General features: G+C 35.9%; 1 protein-coding gene across 1 annotated transcript; it reads right to left on the bottom strand.

Moving 5' to 3' along the window:
• Positions 1-12,467: 12,467 nt before the first annotated feature.
• LOC104436623 (strigolactone esterase D14) lies at positions 12,468-15,452 on the bottom strand. The gene is made up of 2 exons (XM_010049456.3): positions 14,866-15,452; positions 12,468-13,233 (listed from the first exon to the last, which is right to left on the bottom strand). Exons 1-2 carry the CDS (start codon positions 15,249-15,251, stop codon positions 12,795-12,797), a joined length of 825 nt encoding a protein of 274 aa, XP_010047758.1. The 5' UTR covers positions 15,252-15,452; the 3' UTR covers positions 12,468-12,794.

Below are 15,452 nucleotides of genomic sequence, written 5' to 3'. Positions count from 1 at the left end.
AGAATGATGAGCTCCTTTTTCTTGCGAGGAAAACATCATTCATTGCTTCACCTACAAAGAAAACATAGCACTCCGCTTGAGGTGGAAACGACTCTACATCAGGAGTCAACACCAATGACAAGAAAAGAAAAAGGTGGATTGAGATACCCAATTCAAAGGAAAAATTTCCTTCCTCCTGGGAGTAGCAACAGATCAGATCGACTTATAATTTCAGTAGAGCTGATTTTAGCAACTCCTGACCGATGAGTTCGAAAGATGGACTTCATCAGCTATTAATTTGACTACAGTTTGCATTTGAGGGTAGTTCATAGCCTACAACCTACCAATCAAATGCATAAGAGGGGAGAGTAGCCCCAGAGAAGATAAAAAGACTATTAGATTAAATCATGAAGTGACTTCGACAAGCTCGGACAGCTCACTTTTATAAATATTTGTTTAAAGTTTGTCGTGCAATATGATAAGTTAATCTAATGGGGTTTATACTCGCGCATTACTCTCGCCAAAATTAATATTATTAGATAATGAATTGTAAAGTTAGGTCTGGGGGAAGGGAAAGAAGGAAAGCTACATCCATTTGAGTAGAAACTTTCACGGGATATCTGTTTCTACATGTTCCTTTTGACATTTAAAGAAAGCATAATCGAGCGCTTTCTAATGGCTCGGTCCAATGCATCTACTTTTTGCGTTAAAAAAAGCCAATAAAGTGGGTCTTCCTTTGCACTATTACTTTTTCAAAAGCCCCAGTGCTCGAGGGAGTCTTAAAAGCTGCCCACTTTGCTTCCGATCTTTCAAGGACTCGCCCATTAAAGAAAAGTATTTTTCATGAGGATCCACCATAGATATCTTTCGGAGTATATAAGATTTAAATTTAGAAAAATTATTAAATGTTTGGTTCGGACAGTACCAAAAAAGTGCCAAACTATGTTAGTACCAATTTAATCTTAATCTCCTCATTTGCACCAATTTAGTCCTAAACCTTTTTGATCCATCCGGTCAATTTTAGTTGAAAATTGTCAACGTTGACATTAGTCGTCTACTATAGAAATTTTTTTAAAAAAATTTCATTACTTTTACTTCTTTCTTTTTTTTCTTTCGTGACTTTCCTTTTTCTTCTCAACTGTGGGTCGACCGTCCACAAGCGAGGTCGTTGTGGCCCTCGCTTAGATCTAGGCAAGGGCCTAATGCCCCCGCTAGACAAAGTTGTAAAAAAAATAAAGAAATAAATTTAAAAAATTGTCCATTGCAATATTTGTCGTACTACGTAGGATGGCGATAACACTGTTAGATTTTGGCAAGATGAATCACATTGATAAATCATCTAAAGGTTTATGACTAAAATGATTCAATTGAAAGGTTTAGAACTGAATTTGTACTAATGTAATAGGTTTAAAAACTTTTTGATACTTTTCCCATGTTTGGTGTGGTCTAGACTCTTTAACTTTCGATTTTTGTATATAAAAGTATTGACAGGCACTTTAATTTTTTTTTCATAACTTAACATAAAGAATTATTTTTTTAAAGAAAAAAATTAGAAAAAAAATTATAGACATTCTCTTCTTTTTCAAAGTACCATTCGATGATACTCAAATTCGGATGAATTTTGCAGACCCACTTTTCATTTGTGGTCATACATAAGGAGAAGCACCTTTTTCATGGTGATAATTATGTAAAGATACCAATTAGGAATGGGCCTTTTCAATTGCTTATAGGGATAATCACTGCATGGATTAAATTAAAGATTGAAATAAGGAGAAATCTCGCAGCCAAGAGGTTTCTGGTGCAAAAGGACCATACCTTGTCGCGAAGGACCTCCTGTGATTGCTGGGATTCCCAACAAGACTCCTTCCGAAACTTTCCAAAGGCAGGTGATACAGTAGTTGAGCCGCAAAGTTCTAGAAGTCTCTAGCTATTTATGTCGATAGTTGGTAGTTGTCATTAGTGTCGGTAGATAAGGCGGTGCGATCTCATCTGCCAGATAAAAAGACAATCAACGGATGTAATCAGAGGGCCTTAAGTATAAGAAGGTGCCCTCCCCTCATTTGGATCCGTCCAACATTTCAGTAATACAAAACTCATTTTTTCTAGAGCTTCTCTCTTTAGATACTTTCTCTCTCTACAATCCGGGTAAAGCGAGTGAGTGTGCGACCAATCGAGCAAGGCTTGGTTTAGGTGATTCAAAAGAGCCTAAGTCGTTGCATGGTCACGGTCACGATCCCAATCGATCGGCCCGTGACACAAGCATGCATGCAAGTGATTAGCAAGTGATTAGCAAGCGGTAAACGATGCCTAAAAGGAAGACAGCCACAATTCATTGCCGACGGTTGGAAACATTTAGTGAGGTTGACTTTAGTGTCCAAATTGAGGTCCACATATTACTATGCTGCATATCATCCCCACAAAGATAGGCTGTGTTGAATTATAGGCGCTGTGGACATTAATTTCTTGAACCCAATATATATTATAAAAAAAAAAGCGTAATATATAATGCTCTAAGTGCTATCCATCCAAATAAAACTCACATGTTCAAAAGAAAAGCCAGCGCCTTTAAAATTGAATTTTTCTCTTAGATTATTCACAGGACGACATAAACGTACTAATTCTTAACACACATGTGCGCGCGCACATATAAATTTTGTGGGAGTGATTATTCATATGCATATGCATTGAACAAGTATCCCGTTTATTTATATGTCTAATGACGTGGAAACAAGCCTTAAGTAAAACCCATTATTGATAAGATTCTCTAACAAGCTCTTGCATTAGATGAGATACGAGACAAAGCAAAGACCACTGGATAAACCGAATATGAACCGGTTGCAATTTTTTGGATACATTTGAAGGGGGGCTACTAATCATTTGTACTGTGGTTACTTTTTTGGTCATATTCTTGGAATGTTTGACGCTTTGGCTACCATCTAATTCCCGTCAAATGTAGCAACCCCTCCATCGTAATCATACTGAGTAAATTCAGAGTCGTACGAACTCGTGACTCTTCAAAGTAGTCTCTCGGGGAAATGACACGGAACGGGTTGAACTTGAGGCCTCTCACTCCTTGAGGCGAAATGGCCATGTGCCTAAATAACGTGCCGACGCGAGATTGATTTGTACTTATTTATGCACAAGGAATCAAATATTTCTTAAGAGTTAAAATGCAACAGTACATGAAATTTGAGACAACGCGCTAAGATTATATTTCGCGACTAGAATGGGCATAAAAAAAAAAAAATTTATGCTAGATATGTTAAAACTTAATTGACCTTATAATACATCAAATCAAGTGAAAAATTGTTACCATGCATTTATTAATTTACCGATTTAGTAGATTAATTTACGGAAAATGACATAAATGATCTTTGAATTTTAACCTAATGTGCAATGCGGTTCCTGAACTTTTAATTAATTCAATATAAACTTTGAATTTTAATTCAATATGCAATATTGTCCTTAAATTTTTAATTTGCTTATTGTGATTCATGAATTTTGACTCATGTTCAAATTAACCTCTAGACTATACAAAAATGTTCAACTTTGTCTTTGAACTTAAATTAATAGAAAGATAATATTTTATCTTAAATTAGTAACAAGATAATATTTGATCTTTTCATTCAAAAGTTCAGAGATTATATTCAATAAATAAAAATTAAAAGATGAATATAATATATTGAATTAAAGCCCAATGGACTATTTATAATATTATCTCATTAATTTATGATGCATTAAATTAGAAAGGGAAAGGCACGTTTAGGTCCCCCAAGATAAGTCCAAGATCTGCCTTTTTCAGTCCACATTTAATAAATAAAAATGGGTCGGCTGAGGTGGGTGGGGTTGGGGCCCACCACGTGCACCCTGTAAGCCGTTATTTTTATAATGATTATAAGGAAATTACGTCAGCCATACGCAGCCGCCAGAAAAAGGGCACGTATTGCCATCTACTGACCACATAATTAAAAAAGAATTTAATCTTGCAAATTAATTAAGCGGAAATTAGAATAATTTAGGAAGTTGATGGGGTAAATAATTTAATCTTTCAATGTGGCCACGTCATGTCGCAGTAGTCTGAGTGATGGAATTGCAAAATCATAATCATTTACGTTTTATGAATTTTATCCTCTTTGAGCATATCTCATGTTTTATCATTCTTGGGTCACTCATATATCATTGTCGCATGATGCAGCTATTACATAAGGTACATTAATTTTGAATTGTAGGAAAGTTAGAAGATATGATTTGAGTCGTGCCATGACAAATACAATGAACAAGTAACTAAAATCTAGCCCTCAAAATTCATGAATTTTTTTTTTGTCTGTCTTTTTGGTTTTTCTTTTTATCTTGTCCAACTCTACTCTCATCTTACTGTTACAGAAGGTACATTAATTTTGAATTGTAGGAATGTTACAAGATATTATTCGAAATATGATTTGAGTCACACAGTAAATAGGCGATTTGTGAGTGGGCTAATCTTAATTCCGACATACTTCTTAACTTAAAATAATGCACTAAGCATTAAGATGCATGCCATGACAAATACAATGAACAAGTTACTAAAATCTAGCCCCTAAAATCCATGAATTCTTTTTTTGTCTGTCTTTTTGGTTTTTCTTTTTATCTTGTCCTACTCTACTCTCATCTTACTATTACATAAGGTACATTAATTTTGAATTGTAGGAAAGTTAGAAGATATGATTTGAGTCATGCCATGACAAATACAATGAACAAGTAACTAAAATCTAGCCCTCAAAATCCATGAATTCTTTTTTTGTCTGTCTTTTTGGTTTTTCTTTTTATCTTGTCCAACTCTACTCTCATCTTACTGTTACATAAGGTACATTAATTTTGAATTGTAGGAAAGTTAGAAGATATGATTCGAGATATGATTTGAGTCGTGCCATGACAAATACAATGAACAAGTAACTAAAATCTAGCCCCCAAAATCCATGAATTCTTTTTTTGTCTCTGTCTTTTTGGTTTTTTTTTATCTTGTCCTCCATGGTCATGACTCTACTTGGATTTTCTCATCTTACTGTTTGGCTATTTTAATTTGTCTCTTTGTAAAGTGTGAGTCTGTTGAATTTTCCCGTTGATGAGGACGTGATCAATTCACACTTAAAACTAAATGATTTCCATCCCTAACTCCTTTGAGGAGATGAATGACAAATACAATGAACAAGTAACTAAAAAATTCTTTTTTTGTCTTTGTCTTTTTGGTTTTTCTTTTTATCTTGTCCTACTCTACTCTCATCTTACTGTTTGGCTTTTAATTTGTCTCTTTGTAAAGTGTGAGAGTCAAATCTCACGCTTAAAACTAAATATTTCCATCCCTAACTCCTTTGAGGAGATGAATCAAACTCCCCTCCTCTCCCTTCTCATGTGAGAAGGAAAGCTTCGGTGGTTTTTCTTTTTTGGCCTTTTGTTAAGACATGAAGAAGCCATTCATTTATGGAGAGAGAGAGAGAGAGAGAGAGAGAGAGAGAATTTATTAATAAAAGGATAGTTAACTTTTTTTCTCCCTCAATTTTTTCGAGGTTGAAAGTGAAAGATTACATATGGTCTAAATCTTCCTAATACATTAACCAAAAGTGCCAAAAATCATTTTGAGCACTGTTATTGAGTTCCATTTCCCTCAAACCCAGTACATCTATGTTTGAGTCTCAACAGGTATTTCATCTTTTCAAAGATTCTCAAGAGATAACACGTTATGTTGACACTCCAAAGTCCGTGAAATTAGTCAGTGGGCGAATTTCGTAATGCGCCTAAATCTTGCTCATCGAAGACCATAAAGCTGTCTACCAAGCTCGAATTAATTATCGAGAAACTAGGCAACTTTTCAAGCTTGAATGATCAAAGTCGAAATCGGTGGAACAACCTTAGTCAAAAGCAAAATCTAATTTTCGAAAGAGCATACGAATCTTCCCCCAGAATCTTATTTTCACTAGATTCGGCAAAATCTAATTTTCCACGTCTAGAAGGCGGGACCACCAAAACAACGATGTCGCATGACATCGACGACCCGGGGGAAAAGCTGTAATTTGGAACTTTGCTACTTGTTTGTTAAATTGGAAAGCGAGATTGCCGGAGACCGGTCGCTGTTCGGCATGGCGAATTCCCACTGGGGACCTTTCTATGCTTTCATATTAATGGTCGCGCATTAATATGAAACCCAAAATGACAAGGAAGGGCAATATAAAGATCCGTTTGTTTGAAAGAAAATTATTTTCAAAAATTATTTTTTTACTCTTCGATATTTGGATGGTGGGACACTAATTGACCTACTGAAAACATCGTATATATGAATTGAAACAAGCTTAGATTGAGGAAAATAACTTTTACCGAACAAATGGAAACTAACTATTTTCCTTAAAAATGATTTTCATAGAAAACAGTTTCTTTTATTATGTAGTTTTCAGTGAAACGAACATATCCTAAAATATCCTAAAAGAGGCGCTCCTCTGGGCCAAGAAATTCTTATCGGGGATGGATTTCTACCATAGGATCGCATGCTTCTCTTTTGGAGCTTTGTGTCATCTTATATGGAAAAAGAGGAATGCAATCATCTTTCGTGGTGAATCTTTGGTGATTCCGGCTCTCAAAAACCACCTTCTCAAGGTGGTTAGAGATAGAGCCATCACTTTCAACAAGGTTCCTCCATCTCCGAGAAATACAAGACTTCAAAGAGGCTGGGGTCTTGATCCGGCGATCTTCTCTCCTTAAGCTGTCTTTGCTTTGATTCGCCTTGTGGCTGTTTTTGTGGCTTCTTCGTTTCTTTGCTTTGGCGTTAGGTCTGGGGTTCGCCTTGGCTGTTATGTGTTTGTCTGGTTTCTGGTTGTCTTCCTTGTACCCTTGTGGTTGCTCTTCTAGTTGGTTTGTTTTGCATCGGATCCCCTTCACTCTTACATTGTTCGTGAGAGTGTAGGTTTTGGGACCGATCTTTTGTACATTTGTCCTTGCTCTATATATTTATTACCTTTACCAAAAAAAAAAAACATATCCTAAAATAGCTATTTTTGGTTTACCGTTAGGTTAAATTCATCTTTATGCAAAAAATAAAGAAAAGAAAATGCGCAACGCCCATAATTCCCAATTCATAAATCATTGAAATTCTATGTATTGATATACATAATATATATGGACCTTTAAATGCTGAGTCTAGAAGAGGAACATATCATCTTGGATCCCGTATAGTGATTCTGATTGACAGGAATGACACTTGGTCATCGAATTGAAGATTTTTGTTTTTTGTTTTTTGTTTATCATAATCTAATTCTTAATTCAATCTTATACTTTTGTCTTGCCTCTTTACAGAGTATGGGAGTTGAAATCCACATCTGAATTAAACATCCTCACCCCCATCCTCTTGAGAAGGTAAATATTCGAATTCTCACATTCCCCTTAACAATGGTCATTGGAGCAAACCCTAGTGAAGAATCGATCCGCCCAAAAGGGATCTGAAAATGTTTAGGCATGCAAAGCGGAGGAATATCCAATAAACGTGCCATGACTTGCGGGCCAAAGCCATGAGGTTACTCTGATGTCACGCTGGTCTCAGCAATTAGGGCCACCTCGAAATTACATATTATAGTCCATAGAGCAATTAGCTCAGTAAGAAGATAATTACAAATGTTGTACAGCTGCAAAGTGCAAACTACGTGGATAGATACATACGGATTAATGGTTTATATATTAAAAAAAAATAATACTTTGGGGTTATTTTTCCTATATGAGAACTTATTTTCACGTAACTTATTAGAAATAGTGAATTATTACTACTCAACGTGAAAAAACTTCAAACCCGTGAACGAAACTACCAGATAGATACTCTCATATGTTCAACTTGCTAGTTCGTGGATGTCGCTATCCATGTCGGGGAAGTTGCAACTACTAGTCACATTAAAAGATTTGTAGGTGAAAGGCCACATCTCTCAAAGGAGAAGTCACCAATAAAACAAAAAAGTTATTAGTTAGGAAAATGTTGAGGGACAAAATTCTAGTATGGAAAATTACAAAACCATACTGGGTAAATTGCTCGAGAACCGGAGGTTGGGCAATCTTTAGCTTAGAAATTGGAGGTTACTTATTTAAATCCCATTAATTACGTGCAAACTATTTTGAGTCGGCATTACTTACGGTCTAAAAAGATATAAATTTAATCAATTTATGAAGTTTGCAAGGTGTTTCATAAACTTCTAAGTAGCCTAATCGATCCAATGGTGAATGTGACTGCATTGGAATCGATGATGGACATTACAAGGCTTGATGTGCATTTAAATAATCATGGGAGGATGCTATATCAAAATTAGACCGATAACTTGATCACTACGTGAGTATACTAGCTGAGAAAGTTCGATTAGGGATGGTTATGGGAATTGTACAATCATTGAACGCATAAATGTAACATTTTCAAGATGATATTTGATGGACCGTGATGGCTAGCTACAAATATTGAATCAAGGTAGAGATTGCCTCAATTTGTGGGTCATCACTGAATTTGGCAATCTCGGCTGACAAATTTGAGGTAAAAAATTTGCAGTTCAAACATCTTAACGATTATTTGTTGAATAATCTAAAAATGGCAAAGGTTGAGTTAGATTGATTGTGTTTTCAACCAATTCCGAGCTTACGATATATTTGTTTGAGCGAAAGAATTTTCCACTTTCCCATTTTCTCAGCGTTGTGCACTATAGCAGCCTTTTGTTGTGATGACACCCTCTTGCCGCATAGCTTGCACAACAGCCATGTAAGCAGCCACATCAATGACAACCCATTCTCTCTTCAGCATACCCAAACACATGGGCAATCCACTCGGGTGTTTTTCGGATATTTTACCTAAGCTTAAGTTGGCTTTTGCTACATCACCTTGATTTTGAGGGGATGCTATGATTTTGATATCTCTCGTGATGGTACATATATCTAGGAGATTTTATATATCTCCATTTAATTATGCATATTCTAGATTAATATGTTACCCAAATAGCTATATAATAAAGTCTATAACTAGACTATACTCTTTATCAAAACATATCGAAATATCTAAAAATTATATTGATCTTTTTTCTGCATTATGAGGCGAGATTTTGTGTCATTTAGCAACCGAACTTGGTTTTGAATGCAGTCAAAAAGTATATTGAGGAGTTTGATAGTCAAATTTGTAACAAGATCGTTCCAAACCCGTCCTGTCTCTGTCTTTGCTGGAAGGGGAGAGATCACTAAAAAGCAGCCGGATCCAATGGATCTAATTGATTTAGACATTGTCTTTGCTTTTCTAAACACATTTTTCATGGTTCTCTTTACCAAGTTGGGAGATCTTTCAATGTCTCCGTAACGATGTAGGTCTCGTTGACTGAATCATGTCGATTCATGTTGCCGTTGACTTATAGACTTCGGGCAATTTAAAGCCAAATAAGGGGGAAAGGGGTTGTCCTTGGTGGGTTGCAGCAAATAAATTGCATAAGGTCGAAGGTCCACAATGTCTGCTTTGCAGGTGTCCTCATTTAAATGACCGTTCCCACCTAAGTTTTTCAATACATGCATACGTATACATATGTGTATGTGTATATTACGATAATAAGATTTTCAACCATTCATTCCAGTTCCTGGAAGTAGGTACATTCTTCTCTTTTCATTTATTGCTCAAAACGGAAGAACCGACCGCCTTTTATCACGTACATTCTACTTTCAAGTAGGGCTAACAATTGGGACATGAATTATTTGCACGATTTGAATGCAACACAGGACCAAAAATTGAACTGAAAAATCCGAATGAGACACAATAACAATACCCTTTATCCGTATATTGACACGAATAAACGTGTTTTCATTGCCTGTTAATTATTTAGCTTATACAATTCGAACTATAAGACACGAAATACAAATTTAGATCATGATACAGTAATACGAGTATCTATCTTGAATTAACTCTAGTCAAACAAATTAAGCGCCTAATTTAACAATATTCAGCTGACCGAAGCTTCGAGGGAGAAAATCTTACCCCAAAGAATCTTGTTTGCTTAAATAGAGCCTCTATCTTGAACTTCTTGATCTTAACTCGCATATTTATAAAATCAAGGGATTTGGAGTAGGGTTAGGTTAAAAGGCTTCTGGTTCTGATAGAGAAGAAAATGAATAAGGGATAGTTATGCGAAGAAGATGATGAATAGTAGTATTAGAGAGAGAGCATGATTCGGCCAAGGCAAGTGCATGAAAGCTTGATTTAATTTGCAATCATTTAGGTATTAATGGGTTGATGTGATGAATAATGTCAATTTAAATATTAGATTCAATGGCACAAATTAAGAGCATGTGTGTATTTAATTGATAGACAAACAGCTTGATTTGGATGATGGATAGAAGAAAGTTGATAATGTTGGGAAAATATTTTACATTTCAATAAATAAATAGGAAACTTGGTGTTGCTTCAAACACCAATAAGTTAGAAAAAAATTTTGAACTCATTAAAATTATCAACAAAAGCCATCTGATACTAGGGGACGTCATAAGCGTCCTCAACATGAAAACAACTCTCAAAATTTTCAATTTTAGTAAATGAGACCTCTGACCTTTTGGAATTACAAAATAACACCTATTATACAATACTTGGATTTTTTACATTATTTAATTTCCTTTAATTAATCTAACTCAATCACTAACAAATAATCCTTATAATAAATTGTTAGGAAAATCCCTTATAATGTTTTGAAGATGACAAATAAATCAAATGCTACTAATGTGTTTGATAATTGAGTAACATACTATGCAGATGATAGAATGTGTAAATAATATTGTCAAAGATTATACATAAAAGAGTCAGAATACTGGATGAATTTATTTAGACTATGTTTGGACCTTAAGGCTAAATATGTTCAAAAGCAGACTTTACGGATGAATTTACCCAAACTTACATCCAGATTATAGAGTCTCTTCGGACAGAATACTCTCAGACTTTACATCCAGAACAAGACATGTTCAGAACAAAACAAGTTCAAAACGAAGCATGTTCAAAACGAAACATTTGACAAAACGTAACATGAGCCCTAAACGTATAACGGCTAGTGATCTAATTTGGATTCTATATCAAGATAGATTTGATTGACTTAATCTTATTGATTAACAATTGGATCCTGAAGACAATAACTTTTTAAGCGAAGAAGCTCTACTTATGGAAACCAAGATTCTATTTGTATGAGCAATCGGAATCAATTAGGAATTCTATCTTTGTCACTCAAAAATGCCAAAAGAATGACTTAGTGAAATAGTATGGTCTACCATTAAGTGTTTGCACTCAAAGTTGTAATACATTGTTGATTATATAGTGGAATCTAGCCAGTAGATTATTGGTGTGGGAGAGTGGACGTCGACTTGATTTAAGCCGAACCAATATAAATTTTGTGTGCAACATTTTCTTCCATTAACTCTCTTTATTTAAGTTTGTTGCACATTTACAAGTTTTTTCAAAAGTCTGTTCTATCACATAACAGACTATAAACATCTGCCAGAAGTCTGAAGACTCGTTTATCAAACTCTGAACCTTATTCAGATTTTGCTCGCAACTTATTTTATTCCGCATTTATTTGTCAAGATTTTTTTTAAACACCTATGCATCCCCTCTGGGTGATCGTACTAGTGTCATCATTAATATCCCATAAGAATTTATATGCTGTGAATTTATGTTTTTGCCATTGTATTGCACAAAATTATTATTTTATAACCCCTCATCTCTCTAATACTTTTGCTCATCAAAGTTATTAATGGTTAGAGCATATAGTTGAAAATGAGGAGAGTGCCAAGATGAATGAGTCGAAAGTGGCTAACTTCTTTTTTATTGGTCGGTGAAAGTGGCTAACTTGAGTGGGCAAAACTCGTGATAAAGTAGTGGTAAGAGTGGGGTTACGAGCGACGGAGAAAGGTGATTGAAATGTGTAATAAATATCAATGACCTTGTAAACATACATGAACCTCATGAATAGATTTAGCTAAAGTTTTTGTGTTCTAAAGGTACTTTGGACATTTTCAATGTAATCATGCCACCCCACCCGTGGCACTAGTCTAATATTCATCAATTTAGTGAAATTTTATTATTGGGTTTATTTAGATTGGGGGAGATAAAAAATTCTTGGGAATATCATAGTGGCATAGTGGAAGTGTAGTGGATTTAGTTTTATTAAAGTATATAGGAACCGAAGCAATCTGAGTTTTTTTCCATGTGAAGTTTTCGTTTGAGTGTAAAATACAAGGACTCGAATTTGGTATTTTTCCGATCTTCCTAACTTCAGCATCCTTTTTGTCTCTTTCGTTAGTCTCGTCTCGTCTCGTCTATCAAACATGTATAGGTGACTTTCTTCGGATTGTTCCATCTAAACATGTGACGGACAAGACAACAGAAAATTTATGGTGAATAGGTTCCCTACAGCTCTGTGGTGGAAACTATTTCCCCACTTTTTGGCAAATAACTTTTTCGAAAATTCTCTCCATGAATCAAATGAAATCCAGTCAAGCAGCTCAAGCCCAAATAATTTAAATGCAAACTACTCAATTCAACATAATACCTAATCTAAAGAGACAGAAGACGTGCAATCAACAGACTCCCAATCCTCAACTCACACATTCACATCCACAAATACCACATCACAACAGACCCCACTTGGGCATCTTGCTGTAACCTTATTCACCCACTATCCATACATAAAATCCCCAAAAAAAAAAAAAAAAGATTCTAAAATATAAAAATAAGAGGGTAATTCTAGACTTCTAGTCCAGTCTAGGGTACAATCATATGATGAAACTTCCAAGAGCTTAATCATCTGCTAATCACACTCAAAACCCAAGATTCCACCCAACACATCGAGAAGCTGCAGATGTGCGGTGAGCTGAGGGTAATGGCCATACGCGTCGATCATCTCGACCGTCGTTCTCCCCTGGATTTTGTCGCGCATGTAATGGGCAACCGAGTTCGGCGCCGCGGGGTCGTTCGTGGTCTGAATTATAGTGCACGGGGTCGTCACTCTCCCGAGGATCTCTCTGTGGTCGGATAGGAAAACTATCCTGGCTAAGGGAAGCGCGACATCAGGCCTCATCCTTCTCAAGCTCTTGGTGAGCACCTCGACCGAGAGGGAGTCGCCCGGACCCACCCCCAGAGAAGCAAAGTTGGCTGCCCATCCGTGGTAATCGGACTCTATGCTCGATAGGATTTGATCAATCTGCGCGGTCCCAAATCCGCCCTCGTAGCCGTCCGTGTTTAAGTACCTAATAAAGGCAAGAAAAAGTAAGACACTGCAAGAACATCACCTTCGGCGTTTATGCTATAAACGGGATTGAAGTTTTAGACAGGATTAGTGTCGTCCCCAGCTGTCCAAGCTACGGATCACTTTGTCATCTGCCATCCATATATAGCGAGGAGAGAGTGAAGAGGACAAAAAAGGCAAAATTAAAATAAATGAGTTTTAGATAAATACAACGAAAAATTGAGAATCATCGAACCATTCTTTTGTGTCCACTCATCTCATTCGTGATGGGCCCTAAAACATTAAATACACCAAACAGTAACTTTATATATTTAATCCTTGTATAGGGAAAATCAAGTATGAAAAGCTTTTATGATTTTTGTTTCAAGCTGCTCATTTCGCGAAAAGAATGAATGATTTCAAAATCATTTTTTAAAATGATTATATAATGAACCAATAAGTACTTAATTCATTTTTATTTTCTACGGTCAAGGTAGTGTGCGAGCAAACGGTATACCATTATATCAAATATTTTTAATGTCCTCTAGTAAACATAAATGTCTCAAATACTTACAGAACTCACAACTAAACTCTAATAAGCTTAAGAATTATTTCTTTCCTGTAATTTTATCCATTGATTTTGACCTAATTGGTCCAAACCATCAATCATTCGAGCCTAACCAATAGTTTTTATCCATGACAGATCTCAAAATTGTGTTTCTTGAACACTCCCTTGTTAGCAAGAACGGCAATAAAAAATTTCGATATTGCAAAAAATTCTTAATAGTGGAGGTGCCATGGAATTATCTTCTCTTTAACCTATCTTTAAGCTTCGTGGATGAGAATACATGGAATACCCCTCCTATGATCCTAACTAAGATTATGTTCCATTTAGAAATTAGAATGCGTTTGTTTAGCAAAAAATGAATGGTTTATGAAATATTTTCTTAAAAATAATAACTTGTATTGCTAGAAATAATTAGTCAATAAAAAATATTTTCATTACTAACAAAAATTATGTTTGAATATATTCATAGATGATGAAAATATTTTTATTTATTCATTTTTATAAGTAATATAAATGATTATTTTTTAAAAAATATTTTTCAAATCATTTTTTTTTTCGCAATATAAATAGAGCCATAATCCATATCTTTTGCGGTAGACCATACTAGAACTTTGTCGGTGAAAAGAAAGCGCTTTTGAACCTCCTAGCTTCCTTATTCACATGCTTAACATAAACAAACTTAAGGAAAACTATACATCTACAACTATGTACTTTACAAGTAAAGGGACAAACCCATGAGGGGAAAGTTCTTTTTTATTTTTTATCATTTAATATTAGAAATATTATCATTAATATTAGAATATAATATTAAAGATGTCTTCTTCTTCTTTTTTGACCATTAGGAAAACACGCTGGCCAAAAAAAATTTTTAGCTCTACCGATGAGACATATGATGAGGCCCTGCCAAATCGAACAAAACCCAAAAGAGGCAAGACTGAAATTAATACCTTCCTTGGAGAGACCAAAACGTAGTAAACCGAAAAAAACAAGAAAAAAGAAGTGTTGATTCAATTAACAAACTGCATGAGAAATTGAACTTTCTTCTTCCTTTCTCTTTTGGGTGGGAAAATATGTTGAGTTACTTACCTAGGAGAAGCATCCAGGAGTATGAGGCGCTTGAAGAGGTCAGGCCTCTTCACAGAGGCAACGCAACCGATTATGCCGGACATGGAGTGGCCGACGAAGACTGTGGACTTGAGGTCGAGCTCATCGAGAAGAGAGATCAGATCACAGGCGAAACCTTCATAGGACGAGTGCTTCACAGGGTCGAACAGACCTTCTTGCTCATTGACAGCTCCCGAGAAGCCCCAGTCGAAGGTGAGGACCCTGAAATGCTGAGACAAGTGAGGGAGGATCTTGTCCCACACGGTCTGGTCTCCTCCGAAACCGTGAGCGAGAACGACTGTCTCGGTGCCGGAGCCAGTGAGCTTCGCGTTCAGAGGGGTCGAGAGGCCCTTCTCTAGCATCGCCATTTTTGTTGTGGGAAGAAGGAGGACGAGGACAAGGGAGAGAGAGAGAGAGAGAGACCAGGGTGAGGGGGACGAGTGATGGGGTGTAGAAGGAGATATTAACCATGACAATAATTGAGCATGACTGGTTACTGTTCAAAAAAGTTACGTTCGAGGAGCCTCGCGTGTCTCACGAGGTTTTGGTCGAGATATTAATAGGGTAAT

The sequence above is a fragment of the Eucalyptus grandis genome, chromosome 3 (assembly GCF_016545825.1).
Source record: "Eucalyptus grandis isolate ANBG69807.140 chromosome 3, ASM1654582v1, whole genome shotgun sequence".
Lineage (NCBI taxonomy): Eukaryota > Viridiplantae > Streptophyta > Magnoliopsida > Myrtales > Myrtaceae > Eucalyptus > Eucalyptus grandis.
This window is presented reverse-complemented; position numbering and strand designations above follow the sequence as displayed.

Bases quoted from the DNA above. Each gene is read 5' to 3' on its own strand.
- LOC104436623 (XM_010049456.3), bottom strand. From the start codon at position 15,251: ATGGCGATGCTAGAGAAGGGCCTCTCGACCCCTCTGAACGCGAAGCTC. The intron at 13,234-14,865 runs GTAAGTAACTCA...TGCCTTTATTAG, and splicing joins CTCCTGGATGCTTCTCCTAG to GTACTTAAACACGGACGGCT.